The sequence below is a fragment of the Salvia miltiorrhiza genome, chromosome 7, assembly GCF_028751815.1.
Source record: "Salvia miltiorrhiza cultivar Shanhuang (shh) chromosome 7, IMPLAD_Smil_shh, whole genome shotgun sequence".
NCBI classification, from domain to species: domain Eukaryota; kingdom Viridiplantae; phylum Streptophyta; class Magnoliopsida; order Lamiales; family Lamiaceae; genus Salvia; species Salvia miltiorrhiza.
The window spans coordinates 1,184,062-1,207,606 of NC_080393.1; the positions used below are offsets into that span (position 1 = coordinate 1,184,062).

A 23,545-nucleotide genomic window follows, 5' to 3' on the forward strand; every position below is an offset into this window, starting at 1 on the left:
CTGCTCGAATCACCAGAGAAGACATGTATTACAAAATTGAGAGATCTCTCTTATTCGTTACAATAGAGATATTCATTATGAGAAAACATAGGTTATATACAACAAGATATATAAACAGAAATGAATTGAGAATACCTACTATTTTCATGTGTGTTCTTATATGTACATAGTTTATCCAAGTTATGAAACTACACTATGCAAGTGGCTCAACTTGGAGGGCGTGTTCCTTCAGCTCGTCGTTATGGGGCTTCTCCACCTCCGGCGCGTATATATCCTGCGATTTAGGTTGAATAATCAATCATGTACCTTACAACAACAATGGTGTTTTTTTGTACAAGGTGCATTTCCAGTAGACCAACTAAATTTCCATAAGTTACGCGTTTAGCTGATTTTACGACATCCAACTGCCTATTAAAGAAGTTTAGCAGCAATCTGAACCACATTAGTGCAAATAGCAAAGTCTAACAAGTCTACTTAGGATTATGACACGGACACGATTTAGGCGCATATTGGGGAAAACCCCCCACAAACCTTGTATAGGGTTCGAGCAATTTTGATACTTTAGTAACAGATTTAAGACGAGAGTGTTGGACAAAACCTCGACTTAGAGGAAAATGAGAATTCTATAGAAGTAGAATAAACTGTTTTGAGCAGAATGAAGGGGGGAAAAGAAGGGTAGTAATGCTTACTTCGACAGGCACTGGGATTAAATTTATGCTGCTCGCGTTGAAAGTGAATCCACTGGATAAGAGAGCGAACATAACTCATCAGAGATGCAATAGCATAAACTCAGATCACAGAGAGATTTGACAGATTGAAATGAAATTCCACCATTGACGAACATGTCAGAGTTGCGCTATATAAACTGAAATAGGAAATAGGCAGATGAAGTGATTGGGGCATGTTTATAATGGTGAGGAAGTATACCTGTGAGATAGTACCATTTGCCACACGTATGGAATGAAGAATTCCTCAGGGTGACTCTCTTGTTCGTAGGTGAAACGTAATTGTGTAAATGTCTTTCCAGGAAAGAAGTTAAGTTAGATAATAGAGAATCAGAACAAGAAGTTAACTTATTACAGAAGTGTTAATTAATACCTTCATTCCATCACCTCTCCAAGAACGAGAGTAGTCAACTATGAGTTGAAGCACTTTCTCCACTGACCACTCTCCATCTAATTTCTGTGCATCGATACGGCTATTAAAGAAATCCAAAACCTGGAACAGAAAAAGATAAATCATAATGTGATTGTAAGTTTGCAACACAGAAAGGATGAGATCATAAAAACCATTATCACTTCCATCATAGATGATATAGTTTGCAAATCAGTTTAATTACATTTTCTTATGCAAGGGAAAAGAGCCTTTTTCGGATACTTACATTGTATATGTTTTCCAACAGTTCATTAAAACGTGGATGATTTTTGAAGGGTAGAAAAACTTCCTGCCTGTGCATAATTGCATAAACCACCTGAAAGTAGCAGTGAAAATAAGGACAGGTATTTGGCAAAACAATCAAAAAAGATTGCAGTTTCGCAATAATTTGCTTGAGTGATCAATGACATCACAGCTTTAGTACCTCGGGATTCCGTGGCAATGCATAAGTAAGGATTGCATTTAGTATCTCCAGCACAATTCTCAGGAAATCAGTATATATATGCAGTTCAGCATACTGCATCAAAATGAGGCTCTATAATCATATAAAGTTAAGGAGGACTGCAATTGCAAAAGTAATCGAGGATGGGCTTTCTTACAGGATCCTCTGCAAGGCCGTCTCCTCTTAGAGCACCATCTCCTGTATTCATCTTGTCATTTGTAATCTCGGCTAATTTATTGTACCTAAAGAACGAGTGAAATCAAATATCATATTGTGAGAAATCCAAACCTTCTTCAATAACGACTGAAAACAATAAATGTAAAGAGAAAAATTTACAAATAACAAAAGACGTACTTGCGTGAAAGCATATCAAAAAGGCTAACCAACCGCTGGGATGCATATGCACTCAGTCTGTGAACATGTGGTGCCATATTTGCCAAAGTTGCAAGACAATTTGTATGGAGATAGACATCCTGTTTCCAAGAGAATGTGGAAATATTAAACAACCAAGCAAAACTCCTTCCTGGTATATTATAGTTCATGTAAATCATATTAAAGTTACTTTTGGACAAACTTACAAGTAGAAATGATGAACTATAATATATTAATAAGGGAATTGCCAAGCATGATATCAACTTTATTAGCACTTAACTATTCTAAACATACTATTCTAAACATGCCTGCCAATGCCCTTTGCAGTACATTTAAATTAGTGATGGTTATATCAGTTCCCTTGGATAAATGTCACGTCCTGTAAAGGAACTAGATCAAAATTTTCCCTTAGGGCTATGTTCAGAACACAAATACAATTTCCATTTCATCATCATGATGTATCATTTGCTCTGTTAATAAAAATGATGGCAAAATGAGATGCATTTGTGGCACAAGTCAATAGTTTTTATGTGGTCTTTTAATTGGCACAAGCGGCAGTTTGAGTTTCACTTTTGGACTTCAAGATTCCAGATATTTTATTTAAAGCACATTTGAGTTACATTTCATGAATTCACAAGCAACAGTGAGTATCTTGGAGAAAATTCCAGAAAGGAGATACAGAATGGAAAAGAAAAGGAGCCATATAAAATCATCAAATCTTACCCGTAGCTTAGATAGATTGTATTTCACGGTTCTAATTAAAATAATCACCATGAGAGAACCGAGCGAAGTTTGACTCAGGAGACGCTCTTTATACCAGGGAACATTAGGAAGCATCTGGACAAATAAATAACAATTCAACTACCACTTAAAGTAAGTAATAGAATAGGCAAATCAAGAATATCTTACCAGTTTGTGAATGCTGGCATTAAAAGTGGAATCTTGACTTAGTATAAGAAAGATAACAAGGACCATATAGATATGATTGGATGTCCTGTTTGGAGCATTGTATAGTGTCTCCAACATAGGCATTAACTGTCAATCACAACATGACATCATCAAATGTCAATAGTTATACAAGAAATAGACTGGGGGAAATACTAAAGAAAAACCGGGAAAAAAAAAAGTAAAAAGATCAATGACCAGAACAACAATCAATTTATCTTCTCTAGACTATCACAAACAAGTAGTTATACTTATTTTTCACTAAAGATATTGGCGAAATTAGTCAGGTGGGCATTTCAACCTTCTAAAGCAAAAGCATCAGGGGCATCTTTAAGGTCTACTTTCGTAATTCTAACAGAAGAACATAAAGATAAAATGAGACAACCTTATTTCATATATCCAATTTTATCAATGCCTCATCTCTAATGCACTACTAATTTCTTTATTAGGCAGAGGACTATAGAAGGCTTCCTGAGAAAATCATAGATCTTTGGGCTTTGATTATAAAGTATAGAGACTTTACAAAGAAATCTCAGGGTTCGCACGTAAAAGATTCTGATTTATACCAGTGTATCAACATCTGTTCGCACCAATACATACTCCAAAAACTTCGAGTTTCCATGCACCAACGAATAAAGTAACAGGACAGAAGCTTCATTAGCCAAGCACCTGGAAGAAAAGAGCACATTAAATGTGTGAGTGCGCATATATGTATGAGTGTGTGTGTGTGTGTGTGTGTGTGTGAGAGAGAGAGAGAGAGAGAGAATTTTGTAGCAATACAGTCAATAGGCACTTATATTTTCGTGAAGAACTCATTATCCTAGTATTAAATTATGAAAACCTACAAAATGGATATTATATAAAAAGAAATCAAAAGCACAAAATATAGAAACTTAAAATCAAATAAGGGCAGCAAAGCCCTTTTATCTCCATGGGTTGATATTTTGAATAGTTCTTACTGCGAAAAAACAGAACTTAAAAGTTAACAATAATGGAACCACAAACTGTAAGCCTTTTCAAATTGATTCGACTTCTACCAGAACAGTTATTTTTATTAACTATAGCAAATTCGAGGATCCAAAAAGGTTAAATGTTGTGCCTAATAACTAAAACGTCCTGTTTCCAATATAAAGCAGAAGGTATCAAGAAGACTTACATTCCAAGAGTATCAAAAAGTGAAGCAAAAGGTAGTTTCACGACTGGTCCATTGTGTGCATTCCCTTCAACATCAACACGATCAACTGTAGGCATACCACTCAGACTTAAACACTATTACTATTAGAGGATATGCAATCAAACAAATAATAGATCTGGAATGCAAAGGATCATACACTCAACATCCATGACATTCTGTAAAGCTTTGCAGAAAGGGTTTTCCAAAAAGTAAGTTTCTTCCTTTTGGAGAGATTCTGGACTGCTATCAAGACTTTTATCCTTCACATAATCCACTGATATACATTTACGGTAATAACTGAGAATGAGTAGGACATGAAGACTGTCTTCTGCTAATGAACTTCTTGAGGCTTCGCCAGTTGAGCTGGCTAAATAATTGAAGGGAAACAGCACCAAGCTTGCTGCAGGTATGGATTATGTTTTAGTTAGAAAAGGTACAACAGAAAAGCAAAACATGTCTTTTAAGTATTGCAAACCTCTATTGCACAAGGAAGCATGAAAGAGATTAATTTCATTTAAAAAATTACTTTTCCAACAATGTTAAGAATATAAAAGTTCAAACAAATAAGAAAAGGAACTACATCTACATCACAGATAATTTAGAATAAGTGAAAGGTGTGTAATAAAAGTGATACCAGCTGCAGAGCTAACTCTCCTAAGAACGCCAGGCTGATTTCCTTCAGAAAATAGTACAGAAGACGTAGTATTTATAGAAAACTGTGGGCGTGTAATGTAATTGAGCAATAACTTGTGCACAACCATATTGACCAAAGAGCTTTCCTGCAAAAGAAATATCCTATTAATCATGAGAAGAATTTTATAACCTGATAGATACTTGAGAAAGTTACATAGACTCACCTGTGTCATTATCCCATCAATGAAAGGGTGTATATCATTTGGTCCTGGTGTTGGCCCAGAGAGAAGTTGAGTTGACGATGCTATCACTATGAAGTTAAGGAGCTGCCAATGCAGATGATATGTTCCAGGACTGTAGAGAAAAGAATAACTACTATGGACATGCCTCTTTAAAGCAGAGTATCAACTGTGCAATACACAACTCACCCCATACCTGACATCAACTTTGCTAATAAAATTTAGAGCACTGAACATGATGAAGCTTCCAACATGGTGACCTGTTTCATAAATGAAAGAAATAGCACAAAAAAAATTAAAGAATCAGAGATTGCACTTGAAGAATATAATTTGATAATGGAATTGGAAAGCTTATTGAGAGCTAAATTGTATTTAGATGTTTTGTTGGACAAGTGAGATGACATTAATTCATACTACCCTCAGACCATATATCAATACATTTTCTAAAAAATGCATAACTAATCGTGGCATATCTCTTTATAGTCATGCTCTGTGCCAGAGATAGTAATGGAAATCTAATTCCTTATTAACATGGGATAATTATTATTCAAAGCAATTGTATCTATTTCCTGCATCTTAACACAGTGATACTGGAAAATCATTCCAAAATTTTGAAAGCAACAATTTTTTATGGCACAAAGCCAAAAGTAATAAACAATATCAAGGAAGGAAAAATGAGAACTGGTAAAGACATAGAAAGTGGAACCTTTTGAGAAATTATTTGGCACAGGATCAGTTTCATCCAGCGACAGGTACAGTTCTTCAAAGTTGTCAGTCCTAGTATTCTCAATGAGATACTTCAGAAAAACAGATGATATGAATAACGCATTAAGAGCTTTTGAGAAAGCAGGGGACTCCATATCAGAAGCTGAAACACACTCTTGCAAGCACCATGCTAGATTAATCAAAATCTTCGTGAGGTGCCTTGTCTTACAATTATTCATAGCTGCACGCATATTGAAGAATAACAGGATCAGCAATTAGAAAATGAACCTTAAAAATCTTGCAGATATTTATTTTTCACCACTTCACCTAGACATTGATAACAATATGTGAAAAAAAACGTATCAGATCACAAAACTAAACTGAGAGCTAAACTCTAAGAGCAGCATTCGAAGTTGGAAGTAAATTGCACTGAGAGATGACAGAAAGCCTCATACAAAACTCATCACTGTCTTTCAAAACTGCATAAATCTGGCAACAAAGTAAGTTTACAACTAAACATATATCCAGGAAAAGACTCACAATTTGCATAATTTCAGCATTTCTCCAGACCAATCTGTGATATTACAATAGAAAACCATAACTATAAAGCGGAGAAACATAACTACCTCGATAAATTGAATAAAACAAAGAAACAATATGCATTATGAATTCAATTTGCATTTCAAACTCAAACCGCAAACAATAAATCATACTCATGATATCGAGTTCACACAAAATATTCGCAATGCAACCAACAACGCCGTAAAATAGTACACGAACAGCAAATTCCAAGCACGAGGGAAACGCATACAAATTTAATTGAAAATTAGAACAAATTGAGAATGTACAGACCGAAGAGCTGGCAAGCTCGGCGCACGCGATGCGCCGGCCAGTGAAGATCGAGAGGAAGCTCGAGAAGCTTCTGCCAGTAATCGGAAGTGAGGGGAAATGACTTCTCACCGACGAATTCCCCAATTAAATACTCAGCCGTCTCCTGCGGCCGCGCTCCGCCGCCTCGCGGCGTCGACGGTAGTCCCCCCATCGTTACGGCGACCTTCTAGCACTGCCAAAACACAGCAATTCTTCAATTGGTATGAGAGCTGCGCATTAACAATGTAGTTAGATCTGAAAACAGAAATACTGCTTCTTCACGAAGGTTTCTACTTTCTACAGAAGTTTTGAAAGTGAAATTTTTTAAGGGTGACTTACGGTATTTATATAGTTAGACCCAGCCAAAGACCAAAGTAATTTAAATGAAAATAACTAAAATATTTTATTAATTCATTTTCTGTCTTATTAATTAATCTACCTACTAGATTGCCTTTAATCGCCCCCCCCCCCCCCCCCCTCTTCATTAATCAATAATCATCGCGAAAGAAAATTGAGGATTATTTGATTAGTTGTTACTCCCTCCGTCCCACGAATTTTGATACGTTTGGATTCGGCACGAGAATTAAGGAGTTGTAGATTAGTGTTTTAAGTGTGTAGTTAATAAAATATAAAAGTGATAAAATATGAGGGGGAGAGAGTAAAGGAAAACATATCATGATTCGTGGGACGGAATGAGTACTTGTTAGTGTCTCTTTTGATTTTATTTATACATATTTAAATCAAAGGGTGGTTAATAATGTAAGTTTAGGCTTTGCTTGAGATTAAATTATTTGGAGATTATTTTAAATTCAAGAGGTGGTCTTAGGTACGATCAGGTGTACCAAACACTCGGATTGCACCCACATTAAGATTCTGATCTGTATCTTGATTCGAACTTGCATCTTAACCCGAATCGTATAAATGATATTATTTTGAATACGGATTAATTCGATTGTACGGTACACTTAATTATACCCAAATTTTTGTGTAAATTTTAGTTAATTTAAAATTATCCGTTACAAGTATCTTGTTTTTTGACCACGATTGTTTTGGAATTTAATTAGATTATTAAATGAGGCGATATAAAGTTAAAGATAAGATCCAAGCCTTAATTTTTTTTAGTCTAATTTTTTTATGAAAAATAAAGGATATTTTGAAGTGGGACCTCCAAAATACAGAACAAAATAGTTGAAATGGGACAATAAAAATGATAATTTAGATATTTCTGCATATAATATAATATTTTGTACGTATATGTACGTGGGCCAACTAATTTTAACGTACCATATTGCAACGATGGAGTGATTGCTTTTGCTAAGAAAATCATGTGTTGTTTGATCATACTCCCCTTCTAATGAAAGAATTTTTACAAAAAAGTGATAGGAGTTTTTAAAAAAAAGTTATTGAGTATATTAAGTAAAAATAAATATTATTGAATATATAAAAAGTGTTAAAAATATTATAATTAATATTAAAAATGGTGAAAATATGAAAAATAAGAATAAATAAAATATTATAAATGATGGGATATAGTCTAAAAATAAATACAAAGTTATTTTGTGGACATCTCGAAAAGAAAAAATATGAAATTCTTTCGTGGACGAAAAACAACTACAGTACTATTTATCAATGTTGCACTCAAAATTAAGGATAAAAGTACTTTTCAAAAATAATATTTCATCAAATAATGTATGATTGTGATCTTGGTAGTAATTCACAACTTGGTAGTAGAAGGGTTAAAATCACTTTTCATTTCATTTTGCAGTCTCTTGGTAGTAATTCACAACTTGGTAGTAGAAGGGTTAAAATCACTTTTCATTTCATTTTGCAGTCTCTGGAGACCTGTTTTATTTATTGCGTGCGTTAACTCTAACTCACGATCAATTACTCTGTCACGTAAAATTTAATAACAAAATTAGAAGCATAAATAGATAGTTCGAATCGTGAACTTCAAAAATATTGCGCGCATTAACTCTAACTCGCGTTCAATTCTCTATCACATAAAGTTCAATGATAAAATTGAAAACATAGGTAGATAGTAGTAAACTTCAAAAATCTTTGATCATTTTTAACTTTCAATAATACTTGCATTATTCAAATGATTAAATCACCATAATATTGTTAAATTAACGTGAAAATTAAGTGCAAAATTTTAATTTTTTTGATAGATATGTTGACTTCTTATCTGGGGCATGTTATTGAATGAGTGAGAAATGACAACATAAACATTAGAAAGAGAATCAAGACATATTTCACTCAAACTTATGAACACATGAAATCACATATTTACTCTCATATAATTTCAATTATCATGCATGTCTATAAAAAAAAGTGAAATATGTATGCATGTATTGGAAATAGTATAGTTAATGCATGTTTAAGGTCAAAATTTTCAAATTCAAATCCACCGTCATACTTTTTTTTTTATATATAAATTTATACTTTTTTTTTATACTCACACTATCTAGCCATTTAGGCGACTTGAACCCCTGACACATTAGTTGGAGGAGAAACGTTCTTATCAATATACTGCGCTTCATCATCAAATCCACCGTCATACTATTATAAGTATTTCTAAGCGTTCTAATGATAATTTAATTAATATTTAAGATCAAGTATCTTGAATTCAAGTCCAATCCTCACACGGTCTCGATCTCTTTTAAGATAGTTTGCATTTATTAGAAATACCATGCAACTTATACGCTAAAAAAAAAAAGTAGCGTTACTACATGAAAACGGGGATTCATTAGAAAAGAGGAAATATTAAAAGGATATTATATGTTTTTGTTTGATGCCAAAGTTATTATCATTGGTCTTTCGTCGCATATATTTTAAATATGAGTATTGCTATTAAGACAATATACGTTTGAATAAAAAGATGTATTAAATATTTTAAAAAATTAATTTATTTAAAAAAAAACCTGTTTAATTTTAAAAAGGATTAATTAATTTAATTGTTTTCTACGCATTGTACTTTTTTAATAATTTTTTTTGTGATTTTTATATTTAAAATTTTACAATGTAGAAAAAAGAATAAAATTAACTATTTTTTTTTCTATTCTAAACCAGAATTTTTAAATAAATCATTTTTTTAAAGATTTTAAATATTTTTATTCGAACATATTTTATCCGAATAAAATTATTATTTAAATATTCCTTATTCATTGCAGCTCATTTTAAATGGACAAAATGAGAATTTCAAAATACACGTTACAATTAATCCAATAGTTAAAATCTCTTTTGGAATAAAAATCTCGTCTTAATACAGACATGCAAATAAAGAAATTCTTGAACATGAAAGACATATATATAAACACCTTTCACTAATTAATCTTACACTTCAACTTAAGCACACAAATTTCAAACCTTCATTAATCAATTCGATGCACTTAACCTTCAAGTTTGGTTACTTAGGCATCCTAGCAAAAAACAAACCTTGAAAAAAAGAAAAAAAAAATCACATAAAATGTCACCATAAAATCAAACAAGATTCACCAATCTTGATCCAATCATCTGCAAATTAAACAATTAATTACCATATTAATCATCTAAGGATCATCCAAGACGAAGTTATCAATCTCATCTTCGAGTGCTCCATTGATCAAATCCCCCCAAAACCCTTCATCAAATGGCTTCTCATCCACATTATCATGATCATGATCATGATCATGATCATAATCATCTCTATGCAGCATTTGTTCCTCCATATCCATGGATGAGGATGACATTGCCAATGTCTCAAGCTCCAAATCATCAAATCCCCCAAATTCTCGAGGCTCCACCTTCACATCCTCATCCTCATCATGAGCTGCATTGATTCTCTTGATCTTCTTCTTCCCAATGGCTGCCTCAATCTCCTTCATCTTGCCCTTCTGCTGCGCCATCTGCTGCAGGAAGGCGGGGCTCCTGATCGCCCTCGCCAAGAAGCTCATCGTCTGCTGCTGCTTCGCCTCGTGCCCCTTAAGCCTCACCTCCATCTCCCGGATGTGTGAGCTCGTCTGCTGCTGCTGCTGCCTCAGCTTCACCAGCTCCATCATCAGCACACTCTTGTCCCTCTTCAGTCGCTCGATCTCGCCGTCCAATCCGAAGCTCCCCACCTCCACACATGATTCAAACCCTTGGCAATTAGTAGCACCTTGTGCAATATTAGTTGTACCAGTCTGCTTCCTCCTCTTGATGTTCTTCAACAGATGCCTTTGCCCCTTCAGAAACCCTTCATTTGCAAACTCCCATTTGTCTGGATCCACTTTTCTGAATCCCTGCAATGCATCAATTCTTTACTAATAATAGAAATTAAATGCCTAAGAAAAATGTAGATCTATATATATATATATAGAAATTAGAAACCTCCAGAAAAAAAGTTTGAGACAATTATGAGTGACTGCAGAAAGTTGATGAATTCTCTAGAAACTAAATAATGTAAACAGACAAAAGCCTTTAAACAGATCTGCAACTTGCAAATTCAAATAAAAGTAATTTTCTACATAAAATAATGTAGATTATTCCAGCTGCTTCCGGAAACTGTCAGTTGTTTCCAGATGAATCTAGGGCACTCTACTCAGATTCAACAAATCCTATTACTCTAATCAAATTCTAATTAGATTCAATCAGTGAAATCTTCAACTGAAGAGAAAACACACACACACACACACGCACAGATTTGAATTGAGATTGAACTTACGTAGGTATTGAGCTGCCTGACAAAGCTGGAGAAATTATTGTGTTTGAAGTACCTGGGAAGAAGATTGATGGAGAAATTCTGAGGATCCCAAACTACAAAACTGTTGTTACCTCGGCTCCAAGAGACGATCGGATCTGTGTGGGGATCGTCGACGAACTCGTAGGTTTTGCTCAGGAATGGCGGGGGGGCGTTCTCGTGTAGCGCTTCGTTTGGTTGAGGAATTTCCATTGCATCTGAATACATTGATATGATTTGATTTTTTTTTGAATTTGTTTATTGAAATCTGATGAGGAATAAAAAGTAGAGGAAGTTGGGGAAGAGCGGCATGAAGCTGGTGAGATTGAACAACAAAGAAGCAGCAGTTTTCATCATGGTGGAGGAAGCTGATGAGGATTAATGGAAGTGAGGTTTTCTTCTTTCTTTTTTTTTCTTTTTTTTTTTTTTTTTTTTTTTTTGGAGATGGAGAAGAAGAAGATGAGATAAATAATGGTTAGGTGTCGATATATATGTGTTTCTGTGGGAGTGAATATTGTTGAATTGAGACATGAGAAAATATATATATTTTTTTATCAGTTTGATTAAAATAAAATAAAATAAAATTATTGCATTAATAGTGTTGGGTTTTGAGGAGGTGTAAAGTTGATGATTCAAGCAGGAAAGTGGACATTTTGGTCTTGAATTTTTTTTCATTTCTTTATTTGACTAATTTTTTTTTTCTTAAAAAAATCATGTTTGTTTTTTTTATATAATTTTAAGATGCATCTAACCGAGGTAGAAGGTTTTTTAAGATAATAACTTAAACTGATTTATAAATTATAATAAATAAAAAAAATTGAACTTATAGAAGTAAGACACTAATTAATAAGTAATGTATTCCTGGAGGACAATTTTCGACATATTTTAAGAATTTTGGACTTACTAGCATGGACCGAGCAAGTGACTATTTTTACAACAATCAAATAAAGCTTAAATTTCTTAAAATGAGCCAAGAATTGTTTTGTGATGCATTACTTATTAATTAATACTTCCTCAGTTCCAACTTTTTGTATTCAATTGAGAATTACACGGATTTTATAATGTGATTGAGTGTGTAAATCCCACTTTTTATGAAAGTGTAAAAGTTATTAAAGTGGAGTAAGAGTTTCACATACTTATACTAAAAATAAAAATTAATACAAAAATATGAGACGGACTAAAATGAAAAGATGAATACTAAAAATTGAAATAGAGTGAGAATCTCATTTTTGCATGGTCAAAATTTTTTGTCTTAATTTCTAAAATCAATCTAAATTACCGTCTTAAAAAATCTTCCAACTCCATTTAATTGAGTTTTGGTTGTTAATTGTAAATAAAATATAAATTCTTTTATCGTATATGTTGTTGGCTAGTTAATTTGTCTTCAAAAATCTTCTCAACTCCTTTTAATTGGTGGTTATTGTAAAACATAGAAAATTCTTTAATCGAAAAAAAAATGTTGACGTCGTATGAATATAATCTTGAAAGATTTGTTGGATATATTGCCTGATAAAACGAGGTATAAATGATGTGGAGTTGGCCTTTAGTTTTAAATTATTAATTTAAATCATGAAAGATATTCGTCCACGTTTTCATATTAAATTTTCGACAAATGTACATACCAAGTGGATACCAAGTGGGACAATTTTGATTAAAAATATATTTCTAGTGCCCCATTGTTTCTTTCCCTTTGTCTGGTCAACCACTCACTTAATGTGTATATATATATAAATATTTTTGAAGTCCAATTTAAATATGCACTACGACAAAAAAAGATGAAGTGGCAAATTTATAGTATCTCATCACCAAGTGGCAAAATTGTAGTAGTACTTCATAATACTAGAATTTTGTCTTAATTGTTACTATATCCACATTTACAAATAGTAAGCTGTTATATTTTTAATTATTTAATTATATATTAGTCGCGTACTTTACACAATTCATCAACCCTCCAAAAATTTTATAAAGGTACAATTTTATAAAAATAGTGTTAGTACAAAAAAAAAATACATTATTAGTTAAAAAAATAGAATAAAAATACAATTTATAGTTAATTATATGAGAAAAGGTACGATATGAGTTCAAAAAAGATAAATGAGACTCTTTTTCGTGAATAGAAAAAGGGGTAAATAGAACTCTTTTTCGTGAACGGATTAAGTATTTTTTATTTTTAAAAAATAAATAAATAACAAAATTTTGCAAATTTTTTTTTTACAGTATATACAAAATAATAAAATTAGTAGCACTTTATTTTTATTTTGAATAAAATATTTTTTTGAGGGAATTTTGAATAAAATATTTAAATACATTAAATTTTAAAGTTATTATAATCACCATGGTCAAATTCTAATTTGAAATAGTAAATGCAGTGATGATTTGGCATGAAACGTTCGAGAAAAAGGTGCATAGAGAAATGGAGATTGTCATTGTCAGAATTGGAGATGATGAATGCAGAAATAGAATGGTAGTAGATTATTTAATGAGACATAAAAATTTAATAAAATAATAGAGGTTTCCAGATGGGGTAAGAACAAAGATCTGCAAAAAGTTAAACAAGTTTATTTAAAGTTAATTATATTGGCTGCTCGCCTCTACCGCACCGACATAAAGGTTAATCATTAAGAGAAATCACTAATATTCAGTTGATCATTAGTTAAAAATAAAAAATTTAATTCATTTAATGTATTATTTATAATGTAGTTATTTTTATGTTATATAAGTTTTTATTTTTATTTTATTTTAAAAAATAATAATAAGTATAATGTAAATAGTACAGTAAAATAATTAAAATTGTTTTGTATTTACAAAATAAATTACTAATTTTTTTCTTTCTATTTAACTAATTTAGCATCTATATAGTACTAGTTAATAATATGGTTGTTTAGGATCACAAAAACCATCTATTTTTATAATTAAAGGCATCATCAACAATATGACATTTTGTTAAGCTAGTGTCACGCTTTTTTTTTTTTTGATAAATTAACAGTGTTAAATAAAGAAATTTGAAGACTGCGACATAAGAGACTTGAATCCAAAAATTTTGACCTTAAGCATTAATCCCTTATCGCTTGGCCAACACACGCACACTAGCATCATATTTTTTTATTTTAGTATGAACGGTGATGCTATGTAGCTTTCTTTTTCCCTCTTCAAATGTAGAAAGATAAACTATAATAACTTCACATTTTATTCTATGATGATTTGAACTCTTAATGATGGTTAAAAATAAATATTTTACTCTTTTAGTCTATGAAAAAAAAATTTACTTATTTATGTACCTAATCACTCATAATACTCCATTTATCTTTATTTGCACATTTTTATCACTCTTAATATTAATTACAACACATTTTCACCACTTATAATACATTCAACATTTTTTTCTTCACTTTGCGTCACTCTTTTCTAAAAAATTCTTTCAGAACAGAAGGAGTATCCTGTGTTTCGTTGTCTGTCAAATTGCTATTACATAATTTCCCATTGTTAGCAATTGAAGATCACTTCTGCAAATTTGATTATTTGATTTTTTTATGAATCTAATTTCCTAACTATCAACCGTATCCTCGTATTGACAGTGAAGCACCGTTCAGTCGGTGAGACGTTTCCCATCTAATTAATAGATCGCGGGCTCGAGTCATCAAAGGAGAAAAATGAAATTAAAATCATTAATAAAACACATCCCCTCAGAGCTATGATCGAAAGTTTTTTAAGTCTATAAAAATTCAATTCGATTGAGTGTTGCAGACCAACAAAAAGCAACCTTCATAAACCACAAACTAATCCACTTAAATAAATCCTAGGATACACACAATACAATGACATATGATGTAGCGTTACATTATTTCGTTTCTATTTTGGGTGGTGTTGGTGGTTATATTATAGAGCCTCTTCTTCTTTCTCATATTTTATTCTTCAACTATCGCCGTGGTTTAGGTGATGTTGGTGGTTGCAGTAGTACCGGCGGTAGTGACGATAGAAGACAAATGTTGGTAAATTTCAAATGCTCCATAATATTTAGATATGTTCGTTTTTGTTTTATGCATTCTCTATTCTATAAATATTTAGCATTCTGTGTTGAACCTGGGTGCGGTTCTAGTAAGAACCATAATTTTCGTGAGAACATGAGAATCATTAAAATTATTGCATCTGCTATACAAATTAATGCATCCACTATTAAATTTACTGCATTCGAAAAAAACAAATTTTTTGTTCCCTCAAGATTCGAATCCAAGTTATGCATTCATCCATCAAGATGATGCATCTACAATATTTTTAATATATAAACCAAATCTATTCCTATGTATATAACTTTCAAACCAACACATAGGACCAACCGACTGAAAAATTTACAAATAAAAGTATTTTTGTATTATATTTTCTATATCCATAATAAAATAAAATAAAAACAAACAAAACTATTTCAAATATATAGTATTATATATATATATATTAAAAATATTTTAAAATCAAGAAAAAAAAGTCATGTTACATATTTTAAAATTAACAATAATTTGTTGACCAATAGTTAAGCCTCAATGTCAAAGTACCTAACAAATGAAACTAAAGTATAAAATAATTGAATAACATTATTTGTCCTCAGGGGACACCAAGGGGTGCGAACAGTGAAGTATAGGGTTCAAATCCCACCTCCCCCTCCCCTCCCCTCCCCCAAAAAAATAAATAAAAATTGAATAACATTCTTTGTGTACATTAGTATTTTTGGACTTTCAATTATTAAAATAAACAAACTTGTTATTTATTTTCACACACACACACACACATATATATATATGTATATATATATACTTTTTTATTTTATTTATATACTCTAAATAAAATAATGCATTAATTAAATTATTAACTATCATATGACATTTGAATTAATATCGATTATATAATATAAAGAATAATAAAAATGTTTTCAAACAAAAGAGTCTCATAAATCATTGCCTATATATATATATATTAAATGAAAATAAAGCCCAAAACAATTGTTTATTTTGGAGACCAATATTTACTTTAAGTCTTTTTTTTTTTTTGAGAGCAATATTTACTTTAAGTCTAATATTAAGATAAACCGTAAATTTTAAGTCGTGTTTTGATGCTAAGCTTATTTTGGGCCACACTTAAAGTGTGATAATTAAAGCCATCTTCCTCCGGCCTCGGCCCATCTGCCAGCGACTCTATAGAAGCCCATGACTTCTCTCCAGCCCAACAACTACTGTGAATGTGGAGTGAAGAAGTTGAGCAGCAGCGTAAATATATCTATCGGAAAAGGAGAAGAAATAAGCGGCGCGCGCTTTTTCTGGGCAGCTAGGTTTTCTCATTTCCCAATTATTCTCGATTAGAGGAAAATCGACGCAAAATCATCAGGCTTCGCGATATTGCTGCGTGTATAATTCAGTAAGTTTTTTTTCCCCCGGATTTTTCATTGTATTTTTTTGGTTAGGAGTTTACGTTTTCTCTGAAGCGTGATGATTGATGTTTTTGGATTTGTTTACGTGTTTATTTGTTTTTCTTCAGTTATCGTTTCTGTTTTTGACAGTGCTGGCTTCAAAAGTTGAACGTTGAGTTGTTAATATTGATAGTTTTGTGCTGATTTTGAGCTCGTCGGCAGCTTATTTTCGAAATAGTGGATTTGGAATATGCAAAGAATTTGCTGATTGTTATTGGTATGGATAGGATTGAGACGTTAGTGGTATGTGTGTAAGTGAATGTTTGACGTATTTGTATTGTGATTTTTGGGAAATTAACGTATGTTTGTCCCCGTATCGTATTCGTATTGGTGCTTCTTAACTTAATTTAATTGTTATGGCATTTGAAATAATTGTGTTCTTAATGGAATTTCATTTGAAATAGGAAAATTATTACTACTGCTGTCGGAGAGAGCCAGCATGCAGGTTTGTGGTGGATCTGCTGCAATCATGAATTCCATTCAACAACCTGTTGGGACCAAGACATCAGTATTTCCTTCAAACTGGATGGGCACCATTGGAAGCCCGAGTCATGTTAAAATGAGTTCGTTCAAGCCTTGCAGATCATCTCAACTTGAAGGGAGCTTAGTCACTGGGAGGCCGCCCTCTTCTGCGTCTGTTCCTGTACCTGAAATTGGAGGTATTGTTTGTATCTAGCAGCTTCTGCATCACAGGATACTATGGAATATTTCCTTTTCCTTCCATTCTCTATGTATCTGCATATGATGTGTTCTGCTTTGTTAAGTGATTGAACAAACAAAATTGTTCTCCTTTTTAATGATTAGGAGCTGGGAGCACCTTTGCAGACTATGGCTTGAAAGAAGTTGATCCAGAGATTCGCAGCATTATTGACAAAGAGAAGAATCGTCAGTTTAGAAGCTTGGAGCTTATTGCTTCAGAGAATTTCACCTCTCGAGCTGTGATGGAAGCAGTTGGTTCTTGCCTCACTAACAAGTACTCCGAGGGATTACCTGGCAAAAGGTAAGTTAGAACTCAGAAGGGAAGTTCAAAATTACACTTTGGCATTTTCCAGTATTCAACTTATCAGATCATCTTTTGCTTCAGATATTATGGTGGCAATGAGTTCATTGATGAACTTGAGACTCTTTGTCAAGAGAGGGCTCTCGCAGCTTTTAATCTGGATGGAAATAAATGGGGTGTGAATGTCCAGCCGTTGTCTGGTTCACCTGCTAATTTTGAGGTCTACACAGCTGTTCTTAACCCGCATGACCGTATAATGGTAAACAAAATTCTGTCTTTCAGGCTCGTTGCATTGCTGTTTTGATTCATTTAGAGCTAACAAATTACTCTCATGGTTTTGAATTGACATCAGGGATTGGATTTACCACACGGCGGACACTTGTCGCATGGTTTCATGACTGCTAAGAGACGGGTTTCTGGAACCTCTATATATTTCGAATCCATGCCATATCGATTGGATGAAACTACAGGTCTCCTTATTTTCTTTCATTAGTTGATCTCTTTTCACATATTTAACAACAGCTTTGAAACTTTGTTTCCACAGGCCTTGTTGACTATGATATGCTTGAGAAAACAGCTGCCCTCTTCCGTCCAAAACTTATTATTGCAGGTGCTAGTGCTTATCCTCGAGATTTTGACTATCCTCGCATGAGAAAGGTACAATTTCCCGCGTAACTAATTCGGGTATTCTATTATATCACCTCTTCTTGTGTTCTCGGTTGCGTTAACATCTAAGTACTTTTCTTGATGCACCTTGAAGATTGCAGATGCTGCGGGTGCTTTTCTTATGATGGATATGGCTCATATAAGTGGGCTTGTTTCTGCTTCTGTTGTTGCTAATCCTTTTGAGTTCTGTGACATTGTAACAACAACAACACACAAGGTTAATGTTGATTCTTGTCTTGTCAAGCTTGACCTGTGCACTCTTTACGACTTTCAACGAGCTTTATGAGATTCTGCTTCTACCCCAGTAGGCTGCTGTTTAATTGTATGCTTCTGTTTCTCTAGTCTCTCAGGGGTCCTCGAGGTGGCATGATCTTTTTCAAGAAGGAACCTGTTCTGGGAATTGATCTAGAAACTGCAATTAACAATGCCGTTTTTCCAGGATTGCAGGTCTGTGAATAGACTCTGCTTTGCTCGTCATTGCGTTATTGAATATCAATTTTTTCTTGATAGATGTATTTGTTTTTTGGTCTATTGATCCACTTTCAAATTTAAACAGGGAGGTCCACATAATCATACGATTGGGGGGCTTGCTGTTTGTCTGAAGCATGCAAAATCTCCAGAATTCAAGGCTTATCAAAGCAAGGTATGTACTATGTATCCAGAGTTACTTTCATATATGGGTGTAATCAGACCAAGCCGAGCCGAATACCGATGCGCTCAAGCCTAGTTTGTTTAGTATCAAGCCGAGTCTCGAACTTTAGTTACCAACGCATATGAGCTTTCTAAATTTAGATATATGTTTAAATTATTAATGATTTTTGTCTAAAAATAGATTATTTTATCCACAATACATTTATTGGTTTATAACGAGAAACAAAAGTATGTAGAAATTTACTACAATTTTTGTTAGTTATAGAGAGAAATATAATTGTATTTAGTTAATAATTTTATATTTTCAAGCTAAATCACTTCACGAGCTTGTTCATGAGCTAACGAGCCGAATACTGTCATGCTCAAGCTTGCTTGGTTTGTTTAGCTAACAAACTTTCATTGAGCTGAGCTCCGAATAGTTCACAAGTAGCTTGGTTCATTTACAGTTTCATAATAATAAATTTACAATCATTGCAAGTGAAAGGTGCACATTTTGACACTGATATTTCTACCTACAGGTGGTCTCGAATTGTAGAGCTCTAGCTTCTCGATTAATGGAGTTAGGATACAAACTGGTCTCTGGAGGGAGTGATAACCATCTGGTTCTTGTGGATCTCCGTCCCTTGGTAAGCATAAAACTTTCATCTTCACCCTTTAGTTTTTATTTTTCCTTCCTCTTTACTTAACCGTCTTCTCCAATCAATCACGCTCGAATCACTCACCTTTAGTTCAAGCATTAGGGCATTTGATATAATACATGTGCTGTTCGAATAGGGCATTGATGGCGCTAGAGTGGAAAAAATTCTCGACATGGCATCTATAACTCTCAATAAAAACTCGGTACCTGGTGAGTGTCTACAGTTCCGATTTCTTGTATCAATTATCTCTTCTTTACTTACTCCGCTTGTTTCACTGTATAGGTGACAAAAGTGCACTAGTGCCCGGCGGCATACGCATAGGTTCGCCTGCCATGACCACCCGAGGCTTCAGTGAAAACGAGTTTGTTTCAGTCGCAGACTTCATCCACGAAGGCGTGCAAATCACTCTGGAAGCAAAGAAGTCCGCTTCAGGCACCAAGCTCCAAGATTTCTTGAAATTTGTGACGTCTCCGGGCTTCCCATTGGCCGACCGGGTGTCGGATCTTCAAAGAAGAGTTGAGGCACTGACAACTCAGTTCCCCATTCCTGGCTTGTGATTAAAATAGCAATCCATGTTGCCTTCGTAGGTCTCTTTTTCTGGTTTCCTATTTTATCAGACAATAGAACATCTCGACATCTTTGTTGGTTTGGATGTTGCAATACTTGAAGTTGCATTGTGTTCTTGATCTTTATCAAAAATTTTGTGATAACATCTAATCTAGGGATGGTAATGGGCCGAATTTGGACCAGATCCTACTTGGTTCAGATCCAGATTCATATTTCTTACTTACGTTTGGATCCAAATCCATAAGATTCACAGGATTTCGGGTTCAGATCCAGATCCATATTTTTTTTCTTCAATATAAGCTATGCTATCAAACGTGGCCTTAAATAAATACTAGGATACACACAATACCATGACATATGATGTAGCGTTACATTATCCAGATATTGCAAAACACACAACAATTGTTCAAAAGCATCCATATCCTAGGATCATTCATTCAAGCATTCATCGTATTACAAATTTTAGCCTCGCGATTCCTATATTATTTCGAGCTCATTATATTACACGAAAGCAGCGATTCCAGTATGCTCGTGCCAACGCAACCACACATTCAAGTTTCAGACAGGTTTCAAGCTGCAGCATCAACTGCTGCCTTCTTCACATAGTTATCAACATATTCTTGCCTGCGCATAAAAAAAGGTAAGAGTCGAACCACCTGTTGTGATGGGCGGATACACTGATAAATAAGGGAAAACGCGCACCTTGCAGGGAGATGATCGTGAGGGCGATTGAAAGGGGTCCATACAGGATCACCAACAAATAGCCTCATCGCCTGCACGCACAGATTTTACGTTCAAGAGATGCCCATGTTCCGTAATGATGTGAAACAAATGCCGAATATTACAGTAAATGCATGCTATTTTGAACCCACCTTGATGTAATTGTCTGAATCAAGTGTAAAGCGGTGATAAATTCCAGCTGGAAGAACAATCATTGCCCCTTTCTTCACCCAGATGCGGATCCAAGCTTCATCACGATCACGCACATCAAAATAACCTTCATGATGAAGAAACTTTTATTATTAGGCAATGGGGTCATCGAATAGCATAGTGTAAGCACCAACTTGGAGTCCATCATAAAACTTACCGCTTCCAGCAACACAATACCGGATCTCCTCATCAGTGTGAAGATGTTCTTCGTAAAAGTTCTTGATTTTCTCTTCATAGTTTGGAAGCTTTTCGGGGCAAACTTCACAAAAGTCCTAAGCAAATTGTATTTTGTTATGCTAATATTGAGAGAAAGTAACTATCTTTGTAAGAATGATTATGAACTAAAGATACCATATAAGAATATCCACGTTCTTCACGAATTTTCTTCAACTCTGGGTCAGTTTCATATTTGTCAGCATCAAGCCTCCAGCTAAGCACTCCTAGCTCTGAAAAATGACAAGGCAACTCATCTTAGAAGCTGAAAAAATGAGAAAACGGGTAAAATAGAAAGCATGGCCTACAGACTAAGCTCGAAAATTATGCTATAACAATGAAACCTACTTGATAAGAACTAGGTAAGACAAATTATGATTTTAGAAGAGCTCTGGGAGAACAAGGCCGCCACGCATGAAAGTTGTTGAACCTAAGTTATAAGTGAAAAATGATTGCGAATTTGACTATATAGTGGGAAATGAAAAGACCGAATACCATCAAGTTTCTCAAAGGACACAAATTCTTGCGGGTTTCTGTGATGAGGAAGCCTCTGGTCTTCATCACTGTCATCCATGTACCACGCCTGAATAACCTCCTCCCTCGGATCCTGCATCAAATAAAATATTAGGTAGGTGAGCATACTTGGAGCGACTCTGTAATTTTTACTCTTTTGGTGCAAAGCATTAGAGAAACAAACTAGGTGAGCTATTCTTTCATTAAGCAGGAACTGTATGTAAAAAGGGAAAATGTTTATGCATAACACCAGAAGCTAATTAGGATATGCTGTTCTCATTGCATTACAATTGAATATATACAACCGAAACAAAAAACATGGTTTCAAAACTTAACGAAACTTCTTGCTTTTTTCATGCACAAGTAGACTGTGTATTAAAGGTTTAATTTCTCTACTCTTTGTGACATCGATTCAAGCATATATATTCGCTAGTCCTCCCAAAGACCAAGCCAACAACGTATGTTACTAGAAACAGCCAACAGATCAAGAAAAACCAGGAAACTGAATGCTAGCACACGGGACAAAAAGGGAGGTAACTACTAACTACTGCCAGAAAATGATATTCCAGGCGCAGTTGCAGAAATTGCAGCAAATACTTCAAAAGTAGCTGCAGAAATAAGTTACAAATGTTCGATCGAGATCATGGATTGGATTGGCGAATTTATCATTCTCTAATTCATATTTTTGTAAGCTTGGTTCAGAATCTTCTTTCTACTCAGGGACAAGTTTCTCCCTGTGTAATCTTTTTAAATCTACCAACTGATTACTTCTCTTAGCACAAAATAATTAATTAATTCAATGCCATATTCTGTTAAGCAACAAAATGAATGACAAAAAAACATAAGCTTGATTGATATATTATCAAAGTTCAGCTTCCACAAGAATCTAACATAACATATCCCCACTCTCATAAGGTAATCATATAACGAAATCAAAGTTTGAGAAGCAAACCAACAAAAATACAATCAAAGATAAGGTAGCACACTTGATCGAGCTTTACACATAATCAGATCCTCCTATTATCGCAGTTTTAATGCAACCAACTATAATCTGATAGCATCATCCAAAAAAACCAGAAAAAAAAAGAGGCTTTACGATCATCTGAGCAAATAAAAATTGCAATTATACAAAATTAAGTATCGATAACAATCAAAACCCGCAAAAAATCACAGCTTTTGAATCAAGAAGAGTTGCAATTAAAGAAATTTCATACCTTGCTTAGAGAGCCCATATTCTCAAACCCTTTCAGTAGCGGAATTCAGCTTTGAAGAAACGCCAAAATTTGGAAAATACTGTCTTAATTGGGGATTTATATTTTCACATTCCTGCTATAAGGACTAAAATACCCCTCGACTTAAAACATTTTTGTGTCTAGGTTAATTGAACGGTGGAAAATCAGTGGGGGTGTTTCGGTCATTTCAAGAAGGAAGATCAAATTCGATTACGAAATCAATGTGAATGGGTGGATGATAGGAATTTTCGATGAATTGTGATTTATTGTTTGATTTGAAATGATTTTTCAATGGTCAATGATTTTGTGGCATGGTACCTGCTGTTTTTTTTCAAACTAAATAAAAATGTTTAGGATTTATTTTTGATAAATTAATAATTAAATAAAAAAATTAGAAATTTTATCATGGTGAACTCGAACCTAAGAACTTTGACTTTACTGCTACGTCA

General features: G+C 33.7%; 4 protein-coding genes across 12 annotated transcripts; 1 reads left to right on the forward strand and 3 right to left on the reverse strand.

Annotated features, from left to right (window-relative positions):
• Position 1: 1 nt before the first annotated feature.
• Positions 2 to 6,860, reverse strand: LOC130991379 (uncharacterized). Of its 2 annotated transcripts, none has more exons than XM_057915558.1 (18): positions 6,518 to 6,860; positions 5,667 to 5,906; positions 5,157 to 5,220; positions 4,946 to 5,075; positions 4,723 to 4,867; positions 4,246 to 4,488; positions 4,071 to 4,155; positions 3,481 to 3,583; positions 2,879 to 3,004; positions 2,693 to 2,806; positions 1,952 to 2,070; positions 1,755 to 1,839; positions 1,580 to 1,672; positions 1,382 to 1,471; positions 1,099 to 1,218; positions 928 to 1,019; positions 690 to 738; positions 2 to 274 (listed from the first exon to the last, which is right to left on the reverse strand). In XM_057915558.1, the coding sequence occupies exons 1-18, from the start codon at positions 6,705 to 6,707 to the stop codon at positions 194 to 196; spliced, it is 2,169 nt and encodes a 722-aa protein (XP_057771541.1). In that variant the 5' UTR covers positions 6,708 to 6,860; the 3' UTR covers positions 2 to 193. The 2 variants fall into 2 exon arrangements, with proteins under 2 accessions (XP_057771541.1, XP_057771540.1); XM_057915557.1 differs by having other exon boundaries at positions 690 to 741; positions 6,518 to 6,859.
• A 2,963-nt stretch (positions 6,861 to 9,823) lies between these two features.
• Positions 9,824 to 11,817, reverse strand: LOC130991381 (heat stress transcription factor A-6b-like). Its single transcript, XM_057915560.1, has 2 exons — positions 11,217 to 11,817; positions 9,824 to 10,794 (listed from the first exon to the last, which is right to left on the reverse strand). Exons 1-2 carry the CDS (start codon positions 11,457 to 11,459, stop codon positions 10,084 to 10,086), a joined length of 954 nt encoding a protein of 317 aa, XP_057771543.1. The 5' UTR covers positions 11,460 to 11,817; the 3' UTR covers positions 9,824 to 10,083.
• A 4,572-nt stretch (positions 11,818 to 16,389) lies between these two features.
• LOC130991382 (serine hydroxymethyltransferase 3, chloroplastic) lies at positions 16,390 to 20,340 on the forward strand. Of its 6 annotated transcripts, none has more exons than XM_057915563.1 (12): positions 16,390 to 16,634; positions 17,091 to 17,345; positions 17,491 to 17,686; positions 17,771 to 17,945; positions 18,039 to 18,156; positions 18,231 to 18,343; positions 18,447 to 18,569; positions 18,695 to 18,799; positions 18,909 to 18,995; positions 19,522 to 19,629; positions 19,778 to 19,850; positions 19,924 to 20,340. In XM_057915563.1, the coding sequence occupies exons 2-12, from the start codon at positions 17,126 to 17,128 to the stop codon at positions 20,196 to 20,198; spliced, it is 1,593 nt and encodes a 530-aa protein (XP_057771546.1). In that variant the 5' UTR covers positions 16,390 to 16,634; positions 17,091 to 17,125; the 3' UTR covers positions 20,199 to 20,340. The 6 variants fall into 6 exon arrangements, with proteins under 6 accessions (XP_057771546.1, XP_057771548.1, XP_057771545.1 ...); XM_057915565.1 differs by having other exon boundaries at positions 17,512 to 17,686; XM_057915562.1 differs by having other exon boundaries at positions 16,486 to 16,634; positions 17,125 to 17,345.
• Positions 20,341 to 20,523: 183 nt separating this feature from the next.
• Positions 20,524 to 23,404, reverse strand: LOC130991384 (acireductone dioxygenase 2-like). 3 transcript variants are annotated; one of them, XM_057915569.1, is made up of 7 exons: positions 23,079 to 23,404; positions 21,847 to 21,958; positions 21,490 to 21,584; positions 21,296 to 21,410; positions 21,081 to 21,205; positions 20,911 to 20,981; positions 20,524 to 20,832 (listed from the first exon to the last, which is right to left on the reverse strand). In XM_057915569.1, the coding sequence occupies exons 1-7, from the start codon at positions 23,094 to 23,096 to the stop codon at positions 20,778 to 20,780; spliced, it is 591 nt and encodes a 196-aa protein (XP_057771552.1). In that variant the 5' UTR covers positions 23,097 to 23,404; the 3' UTR covers positions 20,524 to 20,777. The 3 variants fall into 3 exon arrangements, with proteins under 3 accessions (XP_057771552.1, XP_057771551.1, XP_057771553.1); XM_057915568.1 differs by having other exon boundaries at positions 20,524 to 20,981; positions 23,079 to 23,235; XM_057915570.1 differs by lacking the exon at positions 20,911 to 20,981 and having other exon boundaries at positions 20,524 to 20,864; positions 21,054 to 21,205; positions 23,079 to 23,235.
• Between the last annotated feature and the right edge of the window lie 141 nt (positions 23,405 to 23,545).

Excerpts from the sequence above, each read along its gene's own strand:
- LOC130991381 (XM_057915560.1), bottom strand. The coding sequence starts at position 11,459 with ATGTATTCAGATGCAATGGAAATTCCTCAACCAAACGAAGCGCTACAC. Across the intron at positions 10,795-11,216 it reads TCAGGCAGCTCAATACCTAC|GGATTCAGAAAAGTGGATCC; the intron begins GTAAGTTCAATC and ends GATGCATTGCAG.
- LOC130991384 (XM_057915568.1), bottom strand. Across the intron at positions 21,411-21,489 it reads AACGTGGATATTCTTATATG|GACTTTTGTGAAGTTTGCCC; the intron begins GTATCTTTAGTT and ends CAATTTGCTTAG. Across the intron at positions 21,206-21,295 it reads GTATTGTGTTGCTGGAAGCG|GTTATTTTGATGTGCGTGAT; the intron begins GTAAGTTTTATG and ends TTCATCATGAAG.
- LOC130991379 (XM_057915557.1), bottom strand. The coding sequence starts at position 6,707 with ATGGGGGGACTACCGTCGACGCCGCGAGGCGGCGGAGCGCGGCCGCAG. Across the intron at positions 5,221-5,666 it reads GCCAAATAATTTCTCAAAAG|GTCACCATGTTGGAAGCTTC; the intron begins GTTCCACTTTCT and ends TTTATGAAACAG. Across the intron at positions 1,020-1,098 it reads GGAGAGGTGATGGAATGAAG|ACATTTACACAATTACGTTT; the intron begins GTATTAATTAAC and ends TTTCCTGGAAAG.
- LOC130991382 (XM_057915563.1), top strand. The coding sequence starts at position 17,126 with ATGCAGGTTTGTGGTGGATCTGCTGCAATCATGAATTCCATTCAACAA. Across the intron at positions 18,157-18,230 it reads TCGATTGGATGAAACTACAG|GCCTTGTTGACTATGATATG; the intron begins GTCTCCTTATTT and ends TTGTTTCCACAG. Across the intron at positions 19,851-19,923 it reads CAATAAAAACTCGGTACCTG|GTGACAAAAGTGCACTAGTG; the intron begins GTGAGTGTCTAC and ends TTCACTGTATAG.